The 25566-nt window shown below is 39.1% G+C and overlaps 1 protein-coding gene across 3 annotated transcripts in view; it reads left to right on the forward strand.

Moving 5' to 3' along the window:
* Positions 1-25566, forward strand: part of Chn1 (chimerin 1) — a 140090-nt gene that overhangs the window by 61334 nt on the left and 53190 nt on the right. The window contains exon 6 of one of the 3 annotated variants that reach the window (XM_075984863.1): positions 15850-16138. The exons of 1 other annotated variant lie outside the window; for it this stretch is intronic. In XM_075984863.1, coding sequence (XP_075840978.1) covers positions 15850-16138 — 289 coding nt within the window. Of the gene's footprint in view, positions 1-15849; positions 16139-17997; positions 18022-25566 lie in introns of those variants that run through there. One more of the 3 variants, XM_075984864.1, reaches the window with a different exon arrangement.

Below are 25566 nucleotides of genomic sequence, written 5' to 3' on the forward strand. Positions count from 1 at the left end.
TTGGTTGGCAGTTGAGGGAGAGGGCACAGGCAGTGTCTGAGAATCTGCACGGCCTGTGTAAGAGGAGCCCTGTCCACTGCTGGCAGTGGTAATTTTTGCATGGAGATAGTGGGAGATGCCATGTGTCCTATCTGCCGTAAGCGTCATCAGTTGGACGTCTCCCCTGTGGTACTCCTCAGGGCCTTGAGGATTGATGGGATTCTTGTCTCGAGGTAGTAATCGAGTATACTTTGGGAGAGTCTGCATTCAACATTTTGATCCAGCTTTTCTCTTGCAGCCAAGCAATCCTCTGATGATTGCTCCCCATGCAGTTGGTTCACAAGGAGAGAAAACTGTAAATAGCTAGGCTGGCTGTTAAGATCCTTGGCATTAGTTAGCATTCTCAGCTAGCAAATTAGTATTAAGGGCTTGGAGACAGAGGCGGCGAGAACTCCTGGGTCAGAGTTCTGTCTGCTGAGAACATCCAAAGGCCTCGCTGCTCCTGCACTTCACTTCTTCTCAGACCCTCTTTTCATCAGCCAACAAAAAGACGACTTGCTAAAGTGTCAAGTTGATAGGAAAATAAGCTGAGCGAGTAGATTTTCTTCCTCTCTCACCAACCTCCCTTTCCAGCCAAAAAGGCCTTGGCTCATCCCAGGTGCGCTGAAGCATCTCCTCTTGGCAGCCAAGCATGGCTCTGTGTACTAAGAGTTGCAGGGTCTTTCTAACTCTCCAGGCAATGCATATCATTTCATATGAACAAAATCAAATAATATGTGATGTTTAATAGCTGGTTTCTTTTCATGATGTTTTTAGGTTTTATCTGTCTCGTGGTATGTGTCAGATTTTATTCCTTTTTATTAATAAATAATAACAAATATTCCAGGATATGGGAACACTTCTTTTTGTTTATTCACTTACCAGTTAAAAGACATTTGTATTGTTCCCACTTTTCTGGCTTCTGTGGTTAATGTTGCTATAAATACAACAATCATGAATATACAAATTTTATGAAGAAATCTGGTTTTGTATTTTGGATATATTGTTAAGAATTAAATGATTGGGTCTTATTATAAATTAAAAACAATTTAGAGGTCTTGGGCATGTGCTTCATTGATAAAAATCTGTGTTCAGCAGACCAGAGACCCTAGCAGCAGCAACAAAAAAAGTTTTGAAGGACTGCCAAATTATTTCCCACGATGACTGCACTAGTGCAGTCTGTAGCAAAGAAGGACGTCGTGTCCAGCTTTCCCTCGCCAGCGCTTCACGTGCCTTTGATGTAGTCTTGCTGTATGGAGTGGCATCGTGTTACGGTTTTGATTTGTACCTCACTCTGAAATGGTACTTCATTTTTAAAATTTTTGATTATTGTCATGGTTTATATTCACTGGTGGTCTGTCTCCAGATCTCACTTGTCTTAGATGTGTATAAAGCAACAGGTTTAAGATGGAAGCTAGAGAGTTTTGTGAGCCATCTGCAGTGGGTGCTGAGAGCAGAGCCCCAGTTCTATGGAATGTGCTCTAATCTGCTGGCCATCTCCGCCATCCCCCAGTACATTTCAAAACCAACGGACAGAAATTTGGTTCAGTGATGATTCTCTGAGCTGTTGCTTTGCCAAGGAGAACTAGAATCTGACCTGTGTTTCTGCTTGGAGGTGAAGTAGGAAGTATCTAAATTCTCTTTAAGACTTGCTTTTCAGGAACCAGGCACAGCCCTGGAATATGTTCATAACGTGATTCCTTTTCTTTGAAAACAAAACCCCACAAATTTGGGAAATCCAGACATTGTATTAATAGCCCTAATCATCTTATAAATATAACTATTCTCCAGATCCCTTAACAGGCATTCTAGTATTTTGTGTGTTGTAACGCTTGGTGTTTCTCAGCCTATTTTGTATCATGGCAGCCATGGAAAGAATGTTGTTGGGTGGCACCTTGGAGATAAATGCACAAGGCAGGCCTGGCCATATGTGCTGACCCAAGGACTCCAGTAGATCCACTTTGGCATCCTTGAAGGCTGAATGGATTTAGTATCTTGTAACTTGTCATTTCTGTTCATGGCAACCAGTTGGAAATTTCAGTTTTGTCTATAAAGTAAGTCCATATAGTACATGCTAGTGGTTTGGGGTTTTTTGCTTCTTTGAATTTTCTTTTACAGTTAATAGATGAGAAAGCTGAGGCATAGCTGTTAGAGCACAAAAAACCTAAGAAACAGAAGTTCAGCTTTTAAAACAACAGCGCGACTAATAATGAAACACATAATATATATTAAAGTGGGTATGGCACATGAGTAAACAGTTTTTAAAAAAATTGGAGCTCTTAAAAATTAATATTTTAAAAATAGTGACACATTATCATCTTTATAAAGCCGAGAAACGATTGTTTAATGCTTTTAAAGATAGTAATTATGCCAACTAAATCTCAAGGGCTAAATTTTCACTTCTCCCAAAAGAGGAAAGCCAAATTAAGTGTGTTCAAAATTTAATGATTTAAACTAAAATTCTACTGTAAGATCACTTTGTGATCATTTGTATAAAACAATTTGGGGCTAGGGTTTGTGTAAGTTGGTATTATAACTTGATCTTCTATGAGCAAGGACCTGGATTTAATCACTAGTCTCAAAAAAAATGTATATTAAATTTGATTAACTAGTCAAAGGAAAAACAACAATGGTTCTCTACTAAAATAAGTGTTTGTTTCCATGTCATCTATTATATCTTTATGGTGTTGAAACTGGCAGGTAGATGTGGGAAAGGTTTTTCAACCAAAAGCAAAGCATCTGTGACAGTAAATCAGGTGCTTCTCTGGTCTATCCCTAGTTCACCTTGTAGACAGTGCTAGTCACAGTTATTTGTCTGCTCGCCCGGACATTACTCATGCCTAAAATTTACATCTATTTTATGTCCCACATGTAAACTGTGTTCTCATTGAGAATTGGTAAAGATTGGTCCATGTACCAAGAAAGGTAATTTCTAGTCTTTGCATAAGTTTGTACTATTGTCTGCCTGGCTATGTAGTTGTGTAACCAACAGCTTATGCCTAACAAATGCCATCATTGCCTTGTTTATTTCATTTTAGCAGATACTTGGTAATTTTCAAACATGGTCAGTCCCATTCTTTGAGTTTAGCTTTTGGTAAGCTGGTTGATCACTGGTGAGAGACTAGACAATAAGATGTAATTTATTGTGGCTTTTGACTAAAATGCTGATAAAATGTTACTAAGCAAGGAATTCCTATTATGTTAATTCATCTTCATATTTCTAAATATTGTGTAGGAGGAATTCATTCCTTTTTTTTTTTCTAAGACAGGGTTTCTCTGTGTAGCCCTAGCTGTCCTGGAACTAGCTCTTGTAGACCAGTCTGGCCTTGAACTCACAGAGATCTGCCTACCTCTGCCTCCCAAGTGCTGGGATTAAAAATGTGGGCCACCACTGCACAGCAGAATCTATTCTTATTGTGTTATGAAATAGTAAAATAGATTGAAATAAAAATCATTAAATTTTGGAATATTAGTTTGAGTTTTAGCATTAACTGAATCAGAAAGTCCCAGAGAATCACAGTAGCTGCTTGTAAAGGGGATTTTACATTTTGCTGGTACTGAGCACGGTCAAAGACTTTTTCATTCTAGAAAAAGGATCCAAAGGAACTAGGGAAAGATTATGCTGCTGGTAGGCGTTGACATGTTGTGTACTGTGTGTTCTTTTGATCTGATCGCTCATGATAGGTTCAGTTGGTTGCTATGGTTTCATTTCAGTTTCTGCAAAGCTTCCTGTGCTATTTGGATTAAGTGGAAAATGATGCTGTGTGGAATTATTTCCCAAGAATATTTTCAGCTTCTTTTACTTAAAATTACACATTTTTCAAGAGAAGTTTTCTGGGTATTAGAGTAGGGGGGCTCACGAGACAATAAAATTTAGTAGTCCTGAGGTGTTAAAACTGATGTGATAAAACGCTTCTGTAATTAATTTTAAAATGCAGTCAGTGCCATAGCTTTAAAAATGTTTGCAAAGACTGAGTGTCCCTTACCCCCAAAGGCTTGTGGCAAATGTGTTTTAGAATTCAGCATACAAAATCAATCTCTCTCTCTCTCTCTCTCTCTCTCTCTCCCTCCCTCTCCCTCCCTCCCTCCCTCCCTCCCCCCCCCCTCTCTCTCTGTGTGTGTAATTAAAATGGAGTTGCTCTGAAGCTCTGCTGTACAGAGCAGACATTTTTCCAGTACCCACATGTTTATTATGTGACTTAAGAATAAAAACTTCTCTTGTCTTACATCAAGAGATGTGGTTATACCAAGAAAAGGAAGGTTTTAATTTGTCTTAATGATTGTCTTTTATTTTTCTTAATCTATATCCAGGTTTTCTGAAACAACCTATTTTTAGTCTCTTAATAATTGAAGTATAAGTATGGTTGTTAACAAATGTCATTGCTGCATAGCAGGGCTCTGGAACTTTCATCTGTGCAACTGGAACTATGTACCCACTGAACGACTGTTTTTCCCTCTCTCCTGGCTCCTGCATCCATCACCTTATCTTTCTTTCCATCGCTTTAATATTTGTTGGAATTCTCCATCAGGTGATTCATGAGCACCTACTTCTTTGGGCTGAGACCCAGGAGGTTTGTTCGTTGACTGGGCTGTGCTTCTGCAGCCGTATTTTTATGTGCTTTGGTCTCTTGGCTTTAGTTGTCTTCTGTTTGTTGTTTTGGGCAGATCTGTTGTATTCCCCACCTCCACTTGTATACATTTTCAGAAATAGCCATTTCTCTCACTCTCTGTATGCTGGTTGCATACCGGAGATCTTTTATCAACCAGCTTTTCTTTTTTTTTTCTTTTTCTTTTTTATTTATCTATTAAAAATTTCCACCTCCTCCCATCCTCCCATTTCCCTCTCACTCCCCCCACTCCCTCTTCCCCTCCCACTCCAATCCTAAGAGCAGTCAGGGTGCCCTGCCCTGTGGGAAGTCCAAGGCCCTCCGCCCTCCATCCAGGTCTAGGAAGGTGAGCATCCAAACAGCCTAGGCTCCCCAAAAGCCAGTACATGCAGTAAAATCAAAACCCGGTGTCATTATCATTGGCTTCTCAGTCCGCCCTCATTGTCAGCCACATTCAGAAAGTTTGGTTTGATCAAATGCTCGTTCAGTCCCAGTCCAGCTGGCTTTAGTGAGCTCCCATTAGATCAGTCCCACCGTCTCCGTGGGTGGACGCACCCCTCAAGGTCCTGACTTCCTTGCTCATGTTCTCCCTCCTTCTGCTCTTCATCTGGGCCTTGGGAGCTCAGTCCATTGCTCCAGTGTGGGTCTCTGTCTCTCTCTCCATCCATCGCCAGATGAAGGTTCTATGGTGATATGCAAGATATTCATCAGTGTGGCTATGGGAGAAGGCCAGTTCAGGCACCCTCTCCTCTGCTGCCCAAGGACCTAGCTGGGGAAATCCCCTTGGACACCTGGGAACCCCTCTAGAGCCAAGTCTCTTGCCAACCCTAAAATGGCTCCCTTAGTTAAGATATCTTCTTCCCTGCTCCCATATCCACCCTTCCTCAGTCTCAGCCATCCCATTCCTCCCAAGCTCTCCCAATCCTTCCCTTCTCCCTTCTCTTTTCTCATCTCCCCTTCCCCCCATCCCACCCCCACCCCCGTGCTCCCAACTTTAGCCAAGCGATCTACTCTGAGAGACTCTGAAATTTGGGGGTTGGCTTGGCTTTTTTTTTTTTCAGGATTGGTGTATGTAATTTTTATTTTTTCTTTTCTGTTTTTACATATATTCTGACATTTTAAAAATTTTTTAATTTTTATTGAGCTATATATTTTTCTCCGCTATCCTGCCTTCCTCTCCCCTCCCCTTCTACCCTCTCCCATGGTCTCCATGCTCCCAATTTGCTCAAGAGATCTTATCTTTTTCTATATCCTATTTAGATTAGATCCATGTATGTCTCTCTTAGGGTCCTCATTGTTGTCTAGGTTCTTTGGGATTGTGAATTTTAGGCTGGTTTTTCTTTGCTTTATGTCTAAAAACCACTTATGAGTGAATACATACTATATTTGTCTTTCTGGGTCTGGGTTACCTCGCTCAATATCATGTTTTTTAAATCCATCCATTTGCCCGCAAATTTCAAGATGTCATTATTTTTTTCTGCTGTGCAGTACTCCATTGTATCACATTTTCCTTATCCATTCTTTGGTTGAGGGGCATTTTGGCTGTTTCCAGGTTCAGACTATAACAAACAATGCTGCTATGAACATAGTTGAGCACATGTCCTTGTGATAAACGATTGAGCATCCTTTGGGTATATACCCAAAAGTGGTATTGCTGGGTCTTGAGGTAGGTTGTTTCCTAATTTTTTGAGAAATTGCCATACTGATATCCAAAGGGACTGTACCAGTTTGCACTCCCACCAGCAGTGGAGAAGTATTCCCTTTACCCCACATCCTCCCCAGCATACAGGTACTGAAGACATACAGGTGGGTTTTTTTTCTTGTCATCATGCCCAGAAGAATACAGTTATATGATGTTTACAAAGTTTGCATTGTATTGGGTGTTGAAGTAGCTGGAGATAATTAAAGTATATGGAGGATACATGTTTTACGGGACTATTTTGCCATTTTATTGAAGGGACCTGAGATCTGCAACATTTGGTCTCCATGGGGGTCCTAGAACCAGTCTCCTGTGGGTATTATTCAGCTCTATGCCAGTTCCCGAAATGAGTCAGCAGAAACAAGTCCCTTGTATATCTCTCTGAGTAGCAGAATGTTGCATACACACTTGACACGCTTGCCCTTTTCCACTTGATAAGGGAGAAGCCGTGATTTGAGTGGCCTTCCCCACTCACATTGAACTGCACTGGACTTGGTGGGTGGCACCACAGGACTCCAGCTTGTCCTTGCCCTCTTTGGCTTCCCTGCTCCCCCCCCCCCCATCCAAACAATGCTGAATCCATTAGCATTCTGAGTCAGTCAAGAGAAAACTAAGCTCACAGGAAGCTCTGGAAAAGCCCAAATGAATGCATGTTTCATTCTTCTCCTCCCACCCACCCAGAAGCCACAGGCATCGCAGAGCTCTGCCAACTTGGAGCAGCGCTCATGAACTGAAAGGCTTCCTTTACCCTTTAATGGAGCTCATCTGGACTTTGCTTGGAGTATTAAAGCTTTTAAATTACTTTCTGAAGATCACAAATAGGTGTTTGATATAGAGCCCTTATCCCTTAGGATAACTTAACCTCCTATGTATCCTGTAATCTTCGACTCCAGTAGAGTAGCTGCCCTGTGAATATCCCATGCTCTCTCCTGCTGCCTGCTACAGTCTGAGCGTCTGTCCTGCCCTATTTGCTGTGGTTTTAGGTACTTGTGTTAGCCTTTGCTTCTGCTCTCATTTGTGATTATTTTGTGAGTTCTACAGATTGCCACTGCCTGCTAAGACTTCAGAATTTTTGTTAGAAATTCCAACATCTGTTTTCTGCCAGGATCTTAGGTTCACTTAAAAATCTTCTGACTCAAGTGTGGGGGCTTTTTAGGAATGGTGCCCAGTGGGCAAAATTACAGTTGAGACATTGTTTCATGTTTACATCTGGTGCTTTTTCCATATTGTTATTAAATTGAATTTTCTAAAAAGATCTTTATGTGATCTTTAAATACAGCTAAGCAGAAGGTACACCTACAGAGAATGGCTATATGTGCACGGCTGTCTTTAAAGATGAAATGAGGTCCTCCAGGGCAGGGAGGATGCCTTACTTATCTTGACTTCTTAGGCTTCTACAAGATGCATACCTGGGATTTGTTTAGTTGCACTGGATCGTGAGCCATTGGATTCCCAATACCTCCTTAGGATGCAGTTTTCTGCATAATATGAAACCAAAGAGCCATTTTTCACTCAGATTATTACTCTTCTCTAAAAACCTCTCTAGTAAACAGAGATTTGTGAATCCTTTGCTGTGTTGCTCGAAAAGACACATAGCCTTTTGATAGGGCTTTTGATGACTGATTCAGCCTGTGGTTCTAAATCAGGGTAGGTGGTCAGTGACTCAGAACATGACTCTTAATCACACAGTCCTGGGTTCAAACCCCAGTTCCCAAGTTCTCTGTATGACTGGTTACTTAATCTCCTTAACACTTAGTTTCCTTTGTTGCAAATGAGGATGTAATAGGAGTACCTCATAGAGTTAGAAAGGTTGTATGGTAAAATGAACATATCACTGAAAATTATTGTTATTATTAAAATAAACAGATATAGTTTAAGCCTCTACTTATGAGACAATTTGCAGTCATAGTTACAATAGGAATATCTTAGATTCTCAAATATTTGCTTATATACGTTGAAATCTTGGGTATGCCTTAATTCTAAACACAAAATTCTTTTATATTGCATATACATTGTACACATGACCTGAAGATCATCTTCTACAATTTTTTAGTACTCTATTACTTTGTGTCATGTGAGGTCATATATAGTATTTTCCATTGTAATATCATGATAGTGCTCAGAAAATTAAGTTTTAGACAGCTTCATATTACAGATTTCAGGTGGTAAATGCTGAGTGTAAACTCCAGTAGCGATAGAGACGCAAAGTCGCATGTGCAGATACAGCTTACTGCCACCACACCTGCATCCATCAGTTTACAGTGGATCTTAGGTTAAACACTTGGGCATCAAAAACAGTTATATGCATGTTATAGTTCATTAACTTTTTATTGTTGTTAGTATGTGTATGTGAATGGGCATGTGGATGTAAGAGTACAGCTTTGTACAGCTTTCCAGGTCTATTCTGTGCTCCTCCTCTCCGTGTACTCTAAGCTAGCTGGCCAGTGACCTTCTGGGAATTCTCCTGTTGGGGTGCCGAGATAACAGATATGAGCTACTGCTATGGATTGAACTTAGGTTTCTGGCTCTGTTTGTAGAAAATGACAAGTTTAGTGGCAGCAAACAGTGAGGTGGTCCAGCGGGACAGAGAAGCTATACAAGAGCGTGGGGAAATTTTGGGAGCTGTTTGGGCAGTTTCTGCATTTTACCAATGATAAAAACTCGTTGAATTGTACCCTGTCAGTAAATATGGGATGCTATATTTAAGTAATACATTAATAATGGGCATTTATTGAGGAAAATGTAATAATCTGCTGACCATTAGTAGATAGTTGATACTGAACTTAAAAGTATGTAACAGACCAAATCAAGTTCCAGAGCATGGCCTGAAAACTAGAAGTAATGAGAAATGGCTGTTGTTGGCTAAATTAAACAAAGAATCCATGTGTCTGTTACAAAGGAGCACTCAGTAGGCCCTAATAGAGTCTGCTTAATACAGTCTTAAAACATTAAAACAATTTTTTAAATATTTATTTATTATTTATACAGTATTCTGTCTGCTTGTATGCCTGCAGGCCAGAAGAGGGCACCAGACCTCATTACAGATGGTTGTGAGCCACCATGTGGTTGCTGGGAATTGAACTCAGGACCTTTGGAAGAGCAGGCAGTGCTCTTAACCGCTGAGCCATCTCTCTTTCTACATTATATAGTATAGAACCTGGAAACAACCTAAATGCCCCTCGACTGAAGAATGGCTAAAGAAAATGTGGCACATTTATACAATGGAGCACTACACAGCAGAAAAAAATAATGACATCTTGAATTTTTCAGGAAAATGGATAGATCTAGAAAACATTATTTTGAGTGAGGTAACTCAGACACAGAAAGACAATTATCACATGTACTCACTCATAGGTGGTTTTTAATCATAAAGCAAAGAAAGCCAGCCTACAAACCACAATCCCAAAGAACTTAGAGAACAGTGAGAACACTAAGAGAGACTTACATAGATCTAATCCACATGGGAAGTAGAAAAAGACAAGATCTCCTGAGTAAATTGGGAGCATGGGGACCTTGAGGGAGGGTTAAAGAGGGGAGGGGAGCATAGAAAAATGTAGAGCTCAATAAAAATTAATAAAAAAATAAAAAATAAAGAGATCAGTTATCATTTTTTTAAAAAAGAAGCTAAAAAAAATTGCAGGCACCATCCAGTAACTGATGGAAGCAGAGGACTCCATGGAGAAGACTCACACAATCAGCTAACCTGGGCTCATAGGGGTCACAGAGACTGAACTGTCAACCAGAGAGCCTGTATGGGGCTGACCTAGACATTCTACATATATGTTACAGTTGTGTTGCTTGGTCTTCTTGTGCAGCTCTTAATAGCAAAGACATTCATATGGATAACTCCCCTCTTTTACAGCTGTACTTTAGAGTGAATATTCTGCTATATAGCAGATTCATTTTAAACCATTTAGTGGAACTGATCATCAGTTCTTAAATAAGTGAAATCTGTTGTTAATTTCACAGAGATGGTGAGCATTTCTGGACATATTGTAGTTTCTAAAAGGTTTATATATATATATAATATTTTTCTGTAAATGAAATATATAAATACATATAGTTCTGAGCAAAGTACTTAGTATTGGTTCTCTGCATAAGTGATAGGTAAAAATGATGACAAAATCCTTGACTCTCTGGAGTAGAAAGAGCGTCTTTGTACTTTCTGTTGTTGCTATGGAAAGAAGCTTCATGTTCCGTTCTTCATCACACTGAGGGCATTGGGGGGTCTGTGATGACAGTGTGGCATGGTACTAATACGCCTGTAGGAACTGAACTTATGTCTGTTCTCTGTCTCAGCCTAAGTGCTGTGGTCACAACTATTTGCTACCATACTGGGCTCATTGAGTCAACCTGCTCAGCCATCGTTTGCTTGGGCATCATACCGGCCAGGTGTTGTGTTAGCAGAACCAACAGTCCATACTGCATGGCAGTGTTTGACCTTTTCTTTAGAAGCAGTAGTGTGCCATTAACTCAGGAAGGAGAAAGGCTATGGGAGGACTTTTCAAGCTCATGGAATTTACCATCACAGCTTTTGTTTTCCTGGGAATTTATGTGGTTTCACTTTTTGAATGTTGTTGCTATATGTGTGTTTATGTGAAGTTAGGGGAAGTACTTAAATATATAAATAACCTATGGTGAGCTGTGCAGTGTTGGTGCATGCCTTGAATACCAGCAGTCTGGAGACAGAGGGAGGCAGATCTGTTCGTGAGTCTGAGGCCATCCTGGTCTATAGAGTAAGTTCCAGAATAGCCAAGGTTTCACAAAGAGAAACCCTGTCTTGAAACTTCCTACCAACAAAAAAATAGCCTATGGTGGCTGGATATAGTGGCCCATGCCTTTAATTCAAGCACTCAAGAGACAGAGGCAAGTGGATCTCTATAAGTTCAAGAGCAGTTTGGTCTACATAGCTAGTTCCAGAATAACCAGAGCTATATGGTAGAAAGACCCCATCTCAAAAAAGCTATATCTATACCTACCTATAAATATAGATGTAAGCCTATGGCAACAGTAGTCATATAACTATAAAAATTGCATGTTTGTTTATAAAATAGCCTAGATTATATGAGAGGTAGAATGTAGTATTTCTAGGTATTATATACCTTCAGGATGGATAAATAGTATAGTCCCAGCTCCAAGGCCTGAGCTTTCAGTGTCATAGAGTATGTATGTGTGCCTGTGTTTAGCCTTACCAAGTAAATCTGTTAAACAGTGTAGCACCACAGACTCTGTAGTAGCTCTGTATCCTTGCTGGTGTTTAGTAATGTCAGACATTAATTACATTTTCCCCATCTGAGGGTTTCATTGACAATTACTGCTCTATTTTTTCAGTACCTTGTTACATTTACCCATGCTGAATGGGCCCTTTTTTGCAAATTACATAAATTTCTGTCCTTCCTTTGTGATTATTTTCTTGGATTTTCTCTTTGATTTCTACCTTGGCTATTTACAGTGGGTCTCCTTTGTAGCATCCTAATCATTTTAACTAACTTCTATGTAAGAATGGAAATAAGAGATCCTATAATACTTTAAAAATAAATATTTTCCCTGTGAATGATTTGTTTCCTTTAACTTGACCTGATTCTGTCTGTTTATCTTAGTCTTTTTCTTCCGGGAACATTTTTCTCAGATACTGGGTGGTTGCTGGCTGGTTACCATATTTAAGTGCATTTGGCACTTAGGCTCAAGTGCAATTCTGAGAGTCAGGGGAGCCCGACAGTTACAGGATGGTGTTCTCTATTGTAGAGCTGATGGGATTCCCTAGAGAAGTCTTCGTCTCTCCTGTCAGGAGAGACGCTTCCTAAGGACCTGGTAAAGGAGTGGATTTAGTGTCCTATATTCAAGATGGCACCTCGGGTGCCCGCCAGTCTCTGTTTTGTCCTCGCCAGTGAGCAGAACTTAGGTCTGCTAGGGACAGGATGAGGAGTGCAGTGGGAACTTAGCTGCGTCCTGCGTGGGTTGTGACCTTCCAGAGCTGTCTGGTGCCATCTTTGGAAATTAGTTAAGCAATGGGAGGAGAAATACAGGAATAACTTTACTGTCTTTAGTAATTTCCCCAATTTTTATCATCAAAATTATGTAACAAGGTAGGCAAAGGTCATGCATAGCCTGATGTCTTAGAGGGGCTGGTGTGTAGTCCCTCAGCAGAGCCTAGATCGTAGAATGCTTCATCGCTCACTTCTGTTCCCAGCTGTCTCCCGAAGGCTTGTTTGTGACTCTGTGTGCTTCTGCGGTGTTCCTACGGTTACTGCATTGAGTTGGATGCTTTGGTTCTGGTAAATATTACAAATTGTGTTTATGATGAAAACATTTTTGTGTATTTGTTGCTAGAAACTCCTGTCTCAGTATTAGCGGACATAGTCTTGTGTATACTTTATTTTCTGTTTGTAAGCAGGAGACTTAGCTTTGAGTCCTTTGAAGAGATACTTCAAAATAACTTTGGCCTCAAATCAAATTAAATTTTGGTTTTATAGAAAGTAACAGTTTTATATATTTTCATCATTTTATGTATGTAGACTGAATTTTTTAGGAATATTATTCACCCACAAGAAAAAAAGTTGGAAAAGAGTTCATATTTTAAAGCTAAATGGTGGAATTACAAAATTTGAAATACATGTAATACAACTAGGTGGGCACAGTAATACAGTTATTTTAACCAGGAAAACCCAACTAGAGCCACAGGAGAGGATAATCGTGGGAAGTGGTAATTCCATACAGCAGTCACAGCGCAGAGCAGATTGCCCTTGTTCTTTCCTGCTTGTTAGGTTCAGAACCACCTTGCAGAACACGAATTTCATCTATTCAGCTGTCTCTGCAGAGCTGGCCTGCTCCAGTCCAGGCAGAGGTGGATGGTTATTTCAGAAAATGAGAAGAGTGAATGGTCTGAAGAAATAGTGGATAGCAGACCACAAATTAGTCAGCCGATAAAGGTGCTTGCTACCAAGCTTGATGTTCTGAGTCCAGTCCATAACCCAAATGCTCTAAGGAGAGAACCAATTCCTAGGAATTGTTCTTTGACCTCTGTGTGCTTGGGCATGCACATGAGTGTGTTCACACACAAACAGATGTAAAACATGTTCTAAGCTGTCTTAACTTGAGGTTTTTGAAATTCAGCACTTCATATCTTTTTTTGATTTGTTTTTATGGTTATCTGTGTCCCATTGTGTTTGCTATGTGCACAGGGCATCATGAACATCCTAATACTGGGAGTGTCTGAGCATTTCTTGACTGGTTGTTGAATAAAGGCCATACCAGCAGAGCGCAAGGGAGGGGCCCTTCATCCTCAGACCTGGTGTCTTCCTCTTCTTGTTTTTCTTCTAGCCATTCCCCTCCATTCTCAAGGATATTCTGCTTGATCTCTACTTCTGATCCCACAGATTCCACAACAAAGTACAAAATAATCAAAGTAAAGCAAAGTGTCTGATAGTCTGCACCGTTAGACTGTCCCTTAGATAATGCCCTAAGTAAATGAGAGCTGCTTTTGGCAACTAAAGGAAAACCTGCCATTCCTTTAGTAAAATGATATGATTTTTCTAAAGAAAAAAATTAAGCAAAATTCCAGTCTGGGCATTGCTTTCATGTCCTTTGAGACTAAGTTTAATCAGGTACCTGATGACCAAGAGCTCCTTCAGTAATCTCATAGCTCCCTTAAGGCTAGAAGACAGAAGAGGAGCTGGAATCATGGAGGAGACCTCTTGGGATTAAAGGGTAAAGCAGAAATTCAAGCTTAGACTTCTCTCTTGTGGCCAAACCATACCTTTTGGGATCAGTTCCAGTACTTCCTTCCCTCCCCTGCTTCCCCTGCTTACTGCTCAGACTTCAGAAGACACTTGTATGACCGGTGACTGACACTAGCACCCAATCTGTCTTCAGTTAGAGGGCCGTCACCACCGTGGAAAGGAGCTTAGACAGTCTTTAAACTCCCTCCCGCTTCCTCCCTCCCTCCCTTCTCTCTCTCTTCCCACTCTCTCGTGTGTGTCTCTCTTTTTCTAATAATACCTATTATTTTGGCATAGACAATTTATCTTTCTAGCTTTTGAGACCTATAGAATAAAAATTTGTTTGGGAGAAATGTTTAATTTTAGAAGAAAGTTTAATTATAGAGCTCATTTACTTAAGTATAAGTAAAACTTGATTGCTTTAGAAGGAACAAAAGGTGGCTAATTATATGTTAAAAGGTCAACATTGATATTATGGTTGATTCTGGATTGAGTATTCTTAACATCTAAATACAAAAAACAAACAGAATGTTCTGGACCCATTATTTAAATTGTCTAATTTAAATAATTGTCTAAGATGTGGTGGCTGCATGCCTTTAATCCCAGCACTCAGGAAGCAGAGGCAGGCAGATCTCTGTGAGTTTCAGGCCAGCCAGGGCTACACAATGAGACCATGTAACCAAATAAAAATAAACTAGAATAATTGTGTAGCTCCTACACATTTGAATACTATCTGTGCCATAATTATGTTGCATACTGAATTTGCAGCTTCATGGTGGCCTTTTCAAGGCAAAATTGCTGCAATTTTAAAATTTATTTCTAATGAGTGTATGTGTGTGTGTGTGTGTGTGTGTGAGAGAGAGAGAGAGAGAGAGAGAGAGAGAGAGAGAGAGAGAGTTTATAACCAAATTAATAAGATCCTTTCTTATTTGCTTAGTTTCACTGGCGTTCACTCTGAAACTGGCAGCTCTTCCCACGTTGGTGTTGGCTTCTATTGAGTTGCCCGTATCTCCTGGCCAGGACACTCTCAGTCATGCCAACTTGGAGCCAGTTCTGAGGTTTCCTGCAGGAAGCAAAATACTGAAATTACTATTATGGGAAACCATCCTTCTCCAGTTATTAAGGCATATTATGAAAACCAACAACAGTTTTCTATAGTCTGATGGTATGGACTTAACATACACTGTATTTGCAAGTGTTTCTTGCCTATACCTAACCAGAAGACAGGTTTAAAGGTAAGAATAAGTCCTTGCCCTCTGGCCAGAATTGCCCAAGTGTGTTTCTTTGCTGTCTGCGGCTTGGCTCAGTTCTGGAGGCAGCACAAGTGTAAATGATTGTTGGCATCCCACTTGAGTGAGCAGTAAATGGGACTTCCCTGTTGAGAGACATGAATACTGGCCTTAACCACTTTGAATATTTTCATTATTAAACTTGAAGAAGTTTTATATATTATAGTTGACCAATTGCATATTGAATGTGCATTCTTAGGCTATAAAATTTATTTTCCTTGCTTTATTACAAGTGTAATAAATTGATTTTAAACAATACATAAGTAAATAAAAGATACATTTTTTCTAGGATCACCATGCTAAAAACCCTAGTTATTTCAAGTACATTGCTTGTGTTTAGAAGTTGAATCTTATATATTCTAAGTGACTAATGGACATTAGTCACAGCTGATCTAAACAGTACTATGCAAGCAAAAGCAGTGTATATCAGCTTGGGGTACTTGTGTATTTGTTTCTTCTTTAGGAAAATTCACTTGTTCACTTTTCTTAAAAGCATCTTTCCCATTTCATTGAGGCAGATTTGGAAGTCAAACCAGAAACTTCAGGCTGTACTACGATGGCAAGCACTTTGTTGGGGAGAAACGCTTTGAGTCCATCCACGATCTGGTGACTGATGGCTTGATTACTCTCTATATTGAAACCAAGGCAGCAGAGTACATTGCCAAGATGACGATAAACCCAATTTATGAGCACATAGGATACACAACCTTAAACAGAGAGCCAGCATACAAACAGCACATGGCAGTCCTGAAAGAGACACATGATGAGAAAGAGGCGACAGGCCAGGATGGGGTGTCAGAGAAAAGGGTAAGCTATCCTCTACCACGCTGTCTTTGGGGGGGCGGTCCACGGCAGAGCACCCCTCTGCCTGAAAGTCTCCCTTTCTCACAGTGCTTTCAGAAGGATGCGGTTTTCTTAATGTCTGGGATGTGGGGATGAGCTTTGCATACCTTACTTGTTTGATTAAAATATGCCAGGTATATTTTTGCTTCTGATTGTGTTCCTTTAAAAAAAAGGTTCATTGTCAGTTTTAAAATATGTTGGAAAATGACCTAGTAACAAAAAGCTAAGGGGCTGTAGTCAGAAGCATAGCTTGTGACCAGGAAGATAGCTACCACCATGTAAGGAACTGAGAGGTTACATCAGAACCTTTTGTTTTCTTTTAAGGTAGTTTATTAAATAGTTCTGTTTTTAACAATTTTATTTATTTTAATATGCATGATTTAATTCTGTTTATTGATAACTCACTGTTATGAAAATCAGCCAACCTTGAGTTGGGATGATTTATCCCTTAGTATTTAGAAGGATTTACTTTTCTTTAATTGTGAAACACAGCTTAAATTTTCAGTTGTCGTATGTTAGTTATGATATGTTTCAGAATATCATGAAAAGTTTTCATCCTTTGATGTTGGGATTGTTGATGCGTGTTGCCATCCATGCTTTATTAGGAAAAGAGACTGTTGTTAGATGCTATGTGGGACTGAGCTAAAAGGCTATTCTCTGTCTAGGCTGCAGTGTTTCTTCATTTGGTTCTGCAGGAGTTTCTGGTGGCTGCGGGTGTGCAGCTAGGTTTGGTGCCCAGTTCTATGAGCTGTTCCCTCTGGCTGGTCCCTCTGTGAGCTGGTGCCTCTGTGGCTGGTGCCTCTGTGGCTGATCCCTCTGTGGCTGGCCTTACTAGAAATTCATGATAAGAGAAGGTTGTGGGTGAGTGGGATGGCGTGTGTAAAGCATTCAGCAGTGCTCAGCTGGTAGTGAGCCTGCAATGCGGTCTGTGTCTATGGCCTCAGCTAAAATAGTGTAAGACTAGTTTGCTGTGGATGGATAGGAGATGGAAAATTAGTGTTTATTGACCAGCCCAAGTTTTGGTTTCTGGCAGATCTTAGCTCAATCAGTGTTTAGTAACTATAGAGAAACCAATATTTTAAATCATTGGCTCTTAAATTTTTGCTTCAAATATGGTCTTTCCTATATTTATATTTGCTAAAATTCGCAAATCTTGTTTGGAAGTTGCCAGAATTTACAGTCATAGATGTGTGCTCTATAGAAGAGTGTTCTTTCTGTCTCATTCCCATTCCTTTTTCACTTTTCTTATTTTCCACCTGTGATATTTCCAGGAACAAGTGGCATTGTAGCAATTTATGTAGATGTAAACTTACATTGTTTAAATAACTTAAGTCTTTCAAACTTTATCAGCCTAATGGTGATCTTTGCTAATGTGTATATATATATATGATTTTTCAATCCTAGGGATTAAAGTAGTGACTCTTAGTGAATTTTATTTAGCATTAGAATCGTTATTTAACTTGACAGGGCCTAGCTTGTCCCTAGTATAAAGGAGAAATAATAATCACAGAGTCAGGGAACTGAAATAAATACTGGCTACACGATTCCCACTATTTTGATTGTGTTCTGACAATACAGTAAACTCTCAGGACTCTGTTGTGTTAAGGGGCCAGTGAAAACTATGGAACGTAGTTAGCACTGGGAATTATCTCTCTCCAGTAATACATCATTAAGGGGCATTTAAAAGTTACTCTTTGCTTAAACTGCATGCATCTTAAAAAGAGTTAAGTTAGAAATCTCACTCAAAAATAGATTTATTTTATTTACAGGTGTCATCCAACAAGACAGGGATGATGACCTGTTCAACAGCTTGAAACACTGACTCCCTGTCACAGTGGATGACATTTGTAAGTAAAAGTAGTCATGCTTAATTGATTCAAAACTAGCTATTGATACAAAAGTGGTTTAGTAAACATTTTAATGGATGCTTAACAGTTAAATTCCCTCTTTGTTCATACTTCTTACATAAGAGGCAAAAGTGTTTGTTTTGCAGAAATTGGGTAGTACTATGGGCAGGATGCTAGTGTTGAAATTTGGAGCTGGGTGCTGCTTCCACTGCAGACATGCATTTATGTGATTCCCCTGAGGACATCTTCCACCTTCAACACAAGGGTTTTGGACTAGATTATTTAATTATGTGCTATAGGAAAGAGAGAATATAGTACTAAAACATGTCCTGGAGTCTTGAGGCTGAGGGTTGTTGGTTATCTGCTGACTAATTGCCTAACTGCAGCTCTCACCTCACTTCTCTGGACTCGGGTTTCTTCATCTGAGATGAGGGTTTTCCGTAAAAAATAAATTGCACAGAATTTTAATAAAAATACACAGAAGGTTCAGTGCTCAAATAAATTAGAAAAACATCAGACTTTTTAAGGCTATTTTCTTTTACTTGGGCCTTGAGTGGCAGTTTACGCAGCTCCCCAGTAGTGCTTTGAATTTGTACTGCTTGAGTTGCCTGCATTGTTAAGAATGGTTTTGGAAAAAATGTCTCGTGCAGCTCCCCTTGGTGAAGTTTAGCATGGTGATCACTCTCTGTTTCAGAATTAAGGAGTAAGAGCTCCAGAGGAGTGTGTGTGTTGTAGGCCTTAGGAGTCAGTTCTTTCTGTACCCGAGCTTCTGTAAACAATCTGCTATACGTGCTATGGCCATCAGCATGGAAACAGTCTGTCATATGGTTTTGTACAGGCGTCGCTATATGTTTTTATGGATGTGAACATGTAAATGTTCTGGGTTCATAGCATGAACATTGTTGCCACAAGAATGCCAGTTCTTGTCCCTAGAAAACCTGGTAGCCTATTATGATGGCCAGCTTTCCTTCCAAGTGATAACTATTGTATTTTTCTCATCTACTATTTAATTTGTTTCCTAAGCTTGAAAAATTAATTGCAAATAAAAAAATTAAAGCATTGTAATAATAAACTGATGAAGATGCAGTGTGAAGGGCGCTCTTCTCCACAGTAGATGATTTAGCAATCCAGACTGGACAGTGGCCCAGTTTATTATAACCTCTATTTCTCTTGGAACTGAATTTGAATGGTTTCTTGTTCCAAGTAATAAATATATGTGTGTCTCTACAAATCCTGGACCAATGACTGCATTCGGTAGTTTTTTATGGTAATTTCATACTAATTAAATTACTAATTTAATTTTAAATCTTTTGGGAAGCATGCTGTAGGAAATATTTCTTATAAACATTATAATAAAAAATGACAAACAAACCATGTAATTTGCATTTCAGAAACCATACTGTGAACCAGAACATAATCTAAGCAGAATGTCCTGAGCTTTGGGTCAGTTATCTGAGCGTCACCCCTCTCACACGAAGATGCTTCTGATGGCATGGGTGTGCACAAACCTCAGTAGGCTAAATCACACCTCTCTCGCAGGTGTTCTCTCTCCTTTCCACACACACCCATAGACACGTATGCACACAATCTATATATGCATACGTGTGTATGTGTATATAAATCCCTTTTTCTAAGAAAGTTTAGAATAAATGCAGTGTCTTACATGTTGTCATTAATTTGATTTTTAGGGTTTTCTTTTACATTGAAATTTTAAGTTTGAAAGATTTCTTTGGGATTACCAAGCTATGTATGTTTGACATTAAGACATAATTGATGCCATGCCAAAAGTTATTTTTACTACTAGAATCTTTGGATACCTCTATAAACATTCAGTTTTTTTGTTTTGGAACAGCTGGATAGGTCTGGGTGATCTGGCGCGCATATTTTCCTAGTCTTCCATATAGTAGCTTTGTAAATGTTTTTTCTTTGCATAAAAAGTTTGTGCCATTTTATCTGTATCTCCTTAGAAATCAACAGACTGACTTATATAAACTTAATCTTAAATAATAAAATTGACACTAGAGGAATGACATACAGCAATCTTTAAAAATGATGCTTGATTTATTCTTCCTTCCTTTCTTCCTTCTTTCCTTCCTTCCTTTCTTCCTTCTTTCCTTCCTTCCTTCTTGCCTCCACATTCTTTTGACCCATACCTTGCCATTCCCTTTTCTTATATCTATTTAATCTGCTCGTTTTCTTCATCATGCATATGGCTGGAGAGATAGCTCAGCAGTTAAGAGCAGTGGCTGCTCTCCCAGCCTGGGCTCACAAGCATTTGTACCTCCAGTCCCAAAGGATTCAGTGTTGTCTTCTTGCTTCCACGGATACTGCATGCGCGTGGTGCACAGGCATATATACAAACAAACAACAAAGACAATGTTTCATGTGGCCTAGCCTGGCCTTACACTCCTGACTGTCCTACTTCTACTTTTCAAGTTCTGGGATTGTGGATGTATGACATCATGCTGAGTTTTAACTTCTTTTCTTAGCCCTGCCTTGGTCTACCTCAGTCCCCGACAAACTTGCATGTCCAAGTTTGGGACATAATGTAGCTTCTTGAAGGGTTAGCTCAGTTTGTGAACACCCTTTCACAGAACTCTCCAGTGTGCTAGGGTTGCAGTTCTCAAGCTTATGATTTATAGGAAAGCTACAACTTCCGCACAGAACTTCTGATAGTGGTTTATCCTCTGTAAGATACTCTGCTGAAGGTAACACAGTTATCTGTTTTCAAGGAGGCATGTTTGATCATTGTGTATCAGTTATATGACCTTGAACAAGTCCTTTACCTTAGCTTTTATGAATCTCAATTCATCCCAGTCTGATAGTAGGGTTTCTTTTTTTAGAAATATTTATTATTTATTTATTTATTATGTATACAATATTCTGTCTGTGTGTATGTCTGCAGGCCAGAAGAGGGCACCAGACCTCATTACAGTTGGTTGTGAGCCACCAGGTGGTTGCCGTGAATTGAACTCAGGATCTTTGGAAGAGCAGGCAATGCTCTTAATCACTGAGCCATCTCTCCAGCCCAGTAGGGTTTTTTTTTAATTGTTTTTTTGAGCTATACATTTTTCTACACTACCCTCTCTTCCTCCCCTCTCCATTTCTATCATCTCCTGTGACACTCACACTCCCAATTTACTCAGGAGATTTTGTCTTTTTCTCATGCCTATATAGATCCACATATGTCTCTCTTAGGGTCCTCTTTGTCATCTAGGTTCTCTGGGATTGTGAATTGAAGGCTGTTTTTTCTTTGCTTTATGTCTAAAAGCCACTTATGATTGAATACATATTATATTTTTCTGAGTCTGGGTTGCCTCACTCAATATAGTTTTTTCTAAATCCATCCATTTGCTTGCGAATTTCAAGAAATCATTGTTTTTCCCACTGTATAGTACTCCATTGTGTAAATAAACCACATTTCCTTATCCATTCTTCAGTCGAGGGGCATCTAGGTTGTTTCCAGGTTCTTGCTATTACAAACAATGCTGCTGTGAGCATATTGTTGAGCACATGTTCTTGTGGTATGATTGAGCACCTTTTGGGTGTATACCCACCAGTAGTATTGCTAGATCTTGAGGAAGGTTGTTTCCTAATATTCTGAGAAATCACTGTCCTGATTTCCAAAGCTGCTCTACTGGTTTGCACTCCCACCAGCAGCAGAGCACTCCTCTTACCTCGCATCCTCTCCAGCATAAGCTGTTATCATTGTGTTTGATCTTGGTCTTTCTTACAAGTGTAAGGTGGAATCTCAGAGTTGTTTTGATTTGCATTTCTCTCATGGCTAAGGATGTTGAGCATTTCCTTAAGTGTCTTTTAGCCATTGGAGATTCCTCTGTTAAGAGTTCTCTGTCTAGGTCTGTACCCCCGTCCTTTTTTAAAAATTTGATTATTTGTTCTTCTGATGACCAATTTCTTGAGTTCTTTATATTTTTTGGAGATAAATCTCTGTCAGATGTGGGATTGGTGAAGATCCTTTCCCAATCTGTAATCTGTTCTTTTGTCTTGTTTACCATGTCCTTTGCTTTACAGAAGTTTCTCAGTTTCAGGAGGTCCCATTTATTAATTGTTTTTCTTAGTGCCTTTGCTACTGGACTTAAATTTAGGAAGTGGTTCTCTGTGCCAGTGCATTCAAGTATACTTCCCACTTTCTTTTCTATGAAGTTAAGTTTGTTTTTATATTGAGGTCTTTGATCCATCTGGACTTGAGTTTTGTGCATGGTGATAGATATAGATCTATTTGCATTCTTATACATGTTAATATTCAGTTATGCCAGCACCATTTGTTGATTATGCTTTTTCCATATATTTTTAGCTTCTTTGTCAAAAAGTCAGGTGTTTGTAGGTATATGGATTGATATCTGGGTCTTCGATTCATGTCCTTTGGTTCTTCTATCTGTTTTTATGCCAATACCAGGCTGTTTTCATTAGTGTAGCTCTATAGTAGAATTTGAAGTCCAGGATTGTGATGCCTCCAAAAGTTCTTTTGTTGTACAGGATTATTTTTCTGTTTTTCTGTTTTCCCATATGAAGTTGAGTATTGTTCTTTTGAGGTCTGTGAAAAATTTTGCTGGGATTTTGATGGGCATTGCATTGAATCTGTAGATTCCTTTGGTAAGACTGCCATTTTTACTATGTTATTCTACCTACCCAAGAGCATGGGATATCTTCCAATCTGATAGTGATTCATAGATACCAGTGCATTGATTAATATTGGATTGGGGTTTTTTAGATTTATTAATTTTATTTTATGTGTGCTTTGATCATATGCTTGTCTGGTGTCATGGAATTCACAAGAACGTAACATTTCCTGTAACTGGAGACAAAAAGAAAGCATAGTTATTCAGCTAAACTTCATACTGTATGTTTTTTCCTGTGTGGACTCGGGATCCTTGAAATGTTCCTGCAAGGCAGGGAGGGACACTGGCCATTTCAGGTGAAGCATCTGCGATCTAGAAAACTTGTCCCTTAGATGTGAAATAGTTTGTGAGGATGGTGACCAAATGCATTTCTGTATGGGATGTGTCCCATGGGGTCAAGACGAGGTTGGTAGCTGTCAGTCATATGTGGAGTCCGTGTAGACCATGCTGAGGAATCCTATGCTGTGCTGGCTGAAGAAAACCTCAGTGAAACCTGGGAAATTGTTTATGTGACTTTCATCTGTCCTTTTTTATGACCTGCAGAAAGGAGAGTAATTGAAAGTTACTAGGAAAACAGATGAAAAGAGGAAGGTGGAAGATAAACCCATCAGTTCTTCAGCTCTAATGAACCAGGCCAAGAATACCAAATTGTAATTTCTAAGCGAGCTGCAGTTTGGGGAGAATTTCTGTATCTAGGCCAATTGAACAAATAAAATATCTTTTTTGGCTGCTGACTAGAAAGTTGGGAAAGAAGCTATTAGAAAGTCACCCACAATTGACATTTCACCATTTTTAGGATTCAGTGAGGAAATTATCACTATTGACAAAGTCTCCATTTAAAGTTTGTCAGCAGAAGCCAACTCTTCACTCTTAGGACTAATAGCATTTTGGGTGCAAGGCAGGATGTTATCTTGCCTTGTCTTGTTGCTCACTATTTCCTTGGGCCTCAGGAAATTGTAACTATCTTCTAGCTTCCTAGTGTACATTCTAAAGATTCTAACCCTGAGAAAAAAAGCAGAGCCTCTATAGGTTGGAACCTGGTGAAGTATTTCTTTCAGATTATTTTCTGCAAACTTTTAGGAATTTTTGTTTGTTTTTTGAGACAGGGTTTCTCTGTGTAACAGCCCTAGCTATCCTGGAACTAGCTCTGTAGACCAGGCTGACCTTGAACTCACAAAGATCTACCTGCCTCTGCCTCCCGAGTGCTGGAATTAAAGGTGTGCGTGTGCCCCACCACCGCCCAGCAGGGATGGGTTTTATACTAACACTAAAAGAGTCCATGCTGAGGTTTCAAGGGATTCTAGGCTAGCTTTAAGAATACAGTCTTTTATTTTGAGAATGAACTCATAAAAGATATCCAGGCCTTTTAACCAAGTCCTCCTTGGTACCATCATAGAGCTTGAATACTGGACTCCGCAATATTTAAGAGAGTCGCTGTCCTTTAGGATTTTGATTTACTAAAAAAGGAGAAGTTAGAACACCAGAGATCAATTGGATGGGCCCTTCACCCACTGAGCATATCCCTGCAGAAACACAGCTCTCTCTTAGCTTTTGCAGGATCCCTATCTAGTGTCAACAGAGTGAGACTTCATTGTATACAATAAGAAAATCTATTTCTGTTCAATTTGTATTAAATTGTATATTTTTAAGAAAACAATATCCTCTCTTATAATGTAACTTTATTCTCTAATTGTCCCTTGTGGAAAATGCAATTCTCCTTTCCTTAAGTATCACAGAAATATTCAAATTCAGGGATGTGGGGAAATACAAATTTCAAGTCTTGTTTCATGGGAACAATAAAACTAAATATCTAATAAAGGATTGATATGGAAAGTGATAAATGTACAAAATTTACACTAATTCAACTTGTGAATATGAAATAGTGTACTTAAAATGCAGTGAGTAAATTTCTTTGGATGCTTAATTCTTGAGCCATGTAATAATGGTTTATCTTTATGAAAACTATTGATAACTAAACATGTATTAACATTAATAATATGAAGCATATCACATTTATTATAGATAAGGAAAGGATGCTATTGCTAATGCTAGTGCTGGGGAAATGGAATAGTAAACACAAGAAAACACACTTTAAATTTCTGAAATTCATGGTGGTAAAGAGACTTGACTAAGGTGTCAGCAGTGTTCTCACTCTGAGCTTTATATAAAGCAGAAATCCCTGCAGAAATGTCACAGTAGGCTCACATGGAGCCGTGTCTGTGAATGTGCTTACATATTTGCACATGTGGTGGTTTTGTTACACACTGAAAACTATGTCGGTCTCTCATTTCTTGGACTCAGAACTATATTATATTTTAAAATTATTAAAAACTGTTAAGGATTTTTGCTTATATGGCTTCTTTCTGTTGATATTATACTGGGAATTAAAACAGGTTTTAAAAATAGTTATTTCAAGGAAATAATAGAATTGCTTGGAAACATGATAACATTATTATTATTATTATTATTAGATTAAACAAAAAACTTTAGAAAATGGCGTCATGAAATTAGTCATAGTAGTACACACCCACTCATAGACTGAGGCAGTAGGATTCCACTGGGTTTGAGGCCATCCTATTGCTACAAAGTGAGTTCAGCTGGTGTGGGCTACAAAGTAAATCCCTGTCTTAAAACACAGACAAAAGGAATGCTGTTGCTTTCCATTTGTGTAAGTCTCTCTAGACTGTACAGTGCTACTAAGGGGAAAGGGATTCTCAGAAATGATTCTGCATTCAGTTCATGGTGACACATTGTTTTGATTAGAGTATAAGAAGAAAATCTGATTATACAGCTGAATAGGGGAAGGTTTTAGAAACTTTGTCAGATAATTGTGAATGACTCTCTTTGATACAGTACCATAATAAATTTATTTCCAAGTGGAATCTGAAATCCTGAGGTGTCTGGT

This window comes from Microtus pennsylvanicus, chromosome 9 (assembly GCF_037038515.1).
Source record: "Microtus pennsylvanicus isolate mMicPen1 chromosome 9, mMicPen1.hap1, whole genome shotgun sequence".
Taxonomy (NCBI): Eukaryota; Metazoa; Chordata; class Mammalia; order Rodentia; family Cricetidae; genus Microtus; species Microtus pennsylvanicus.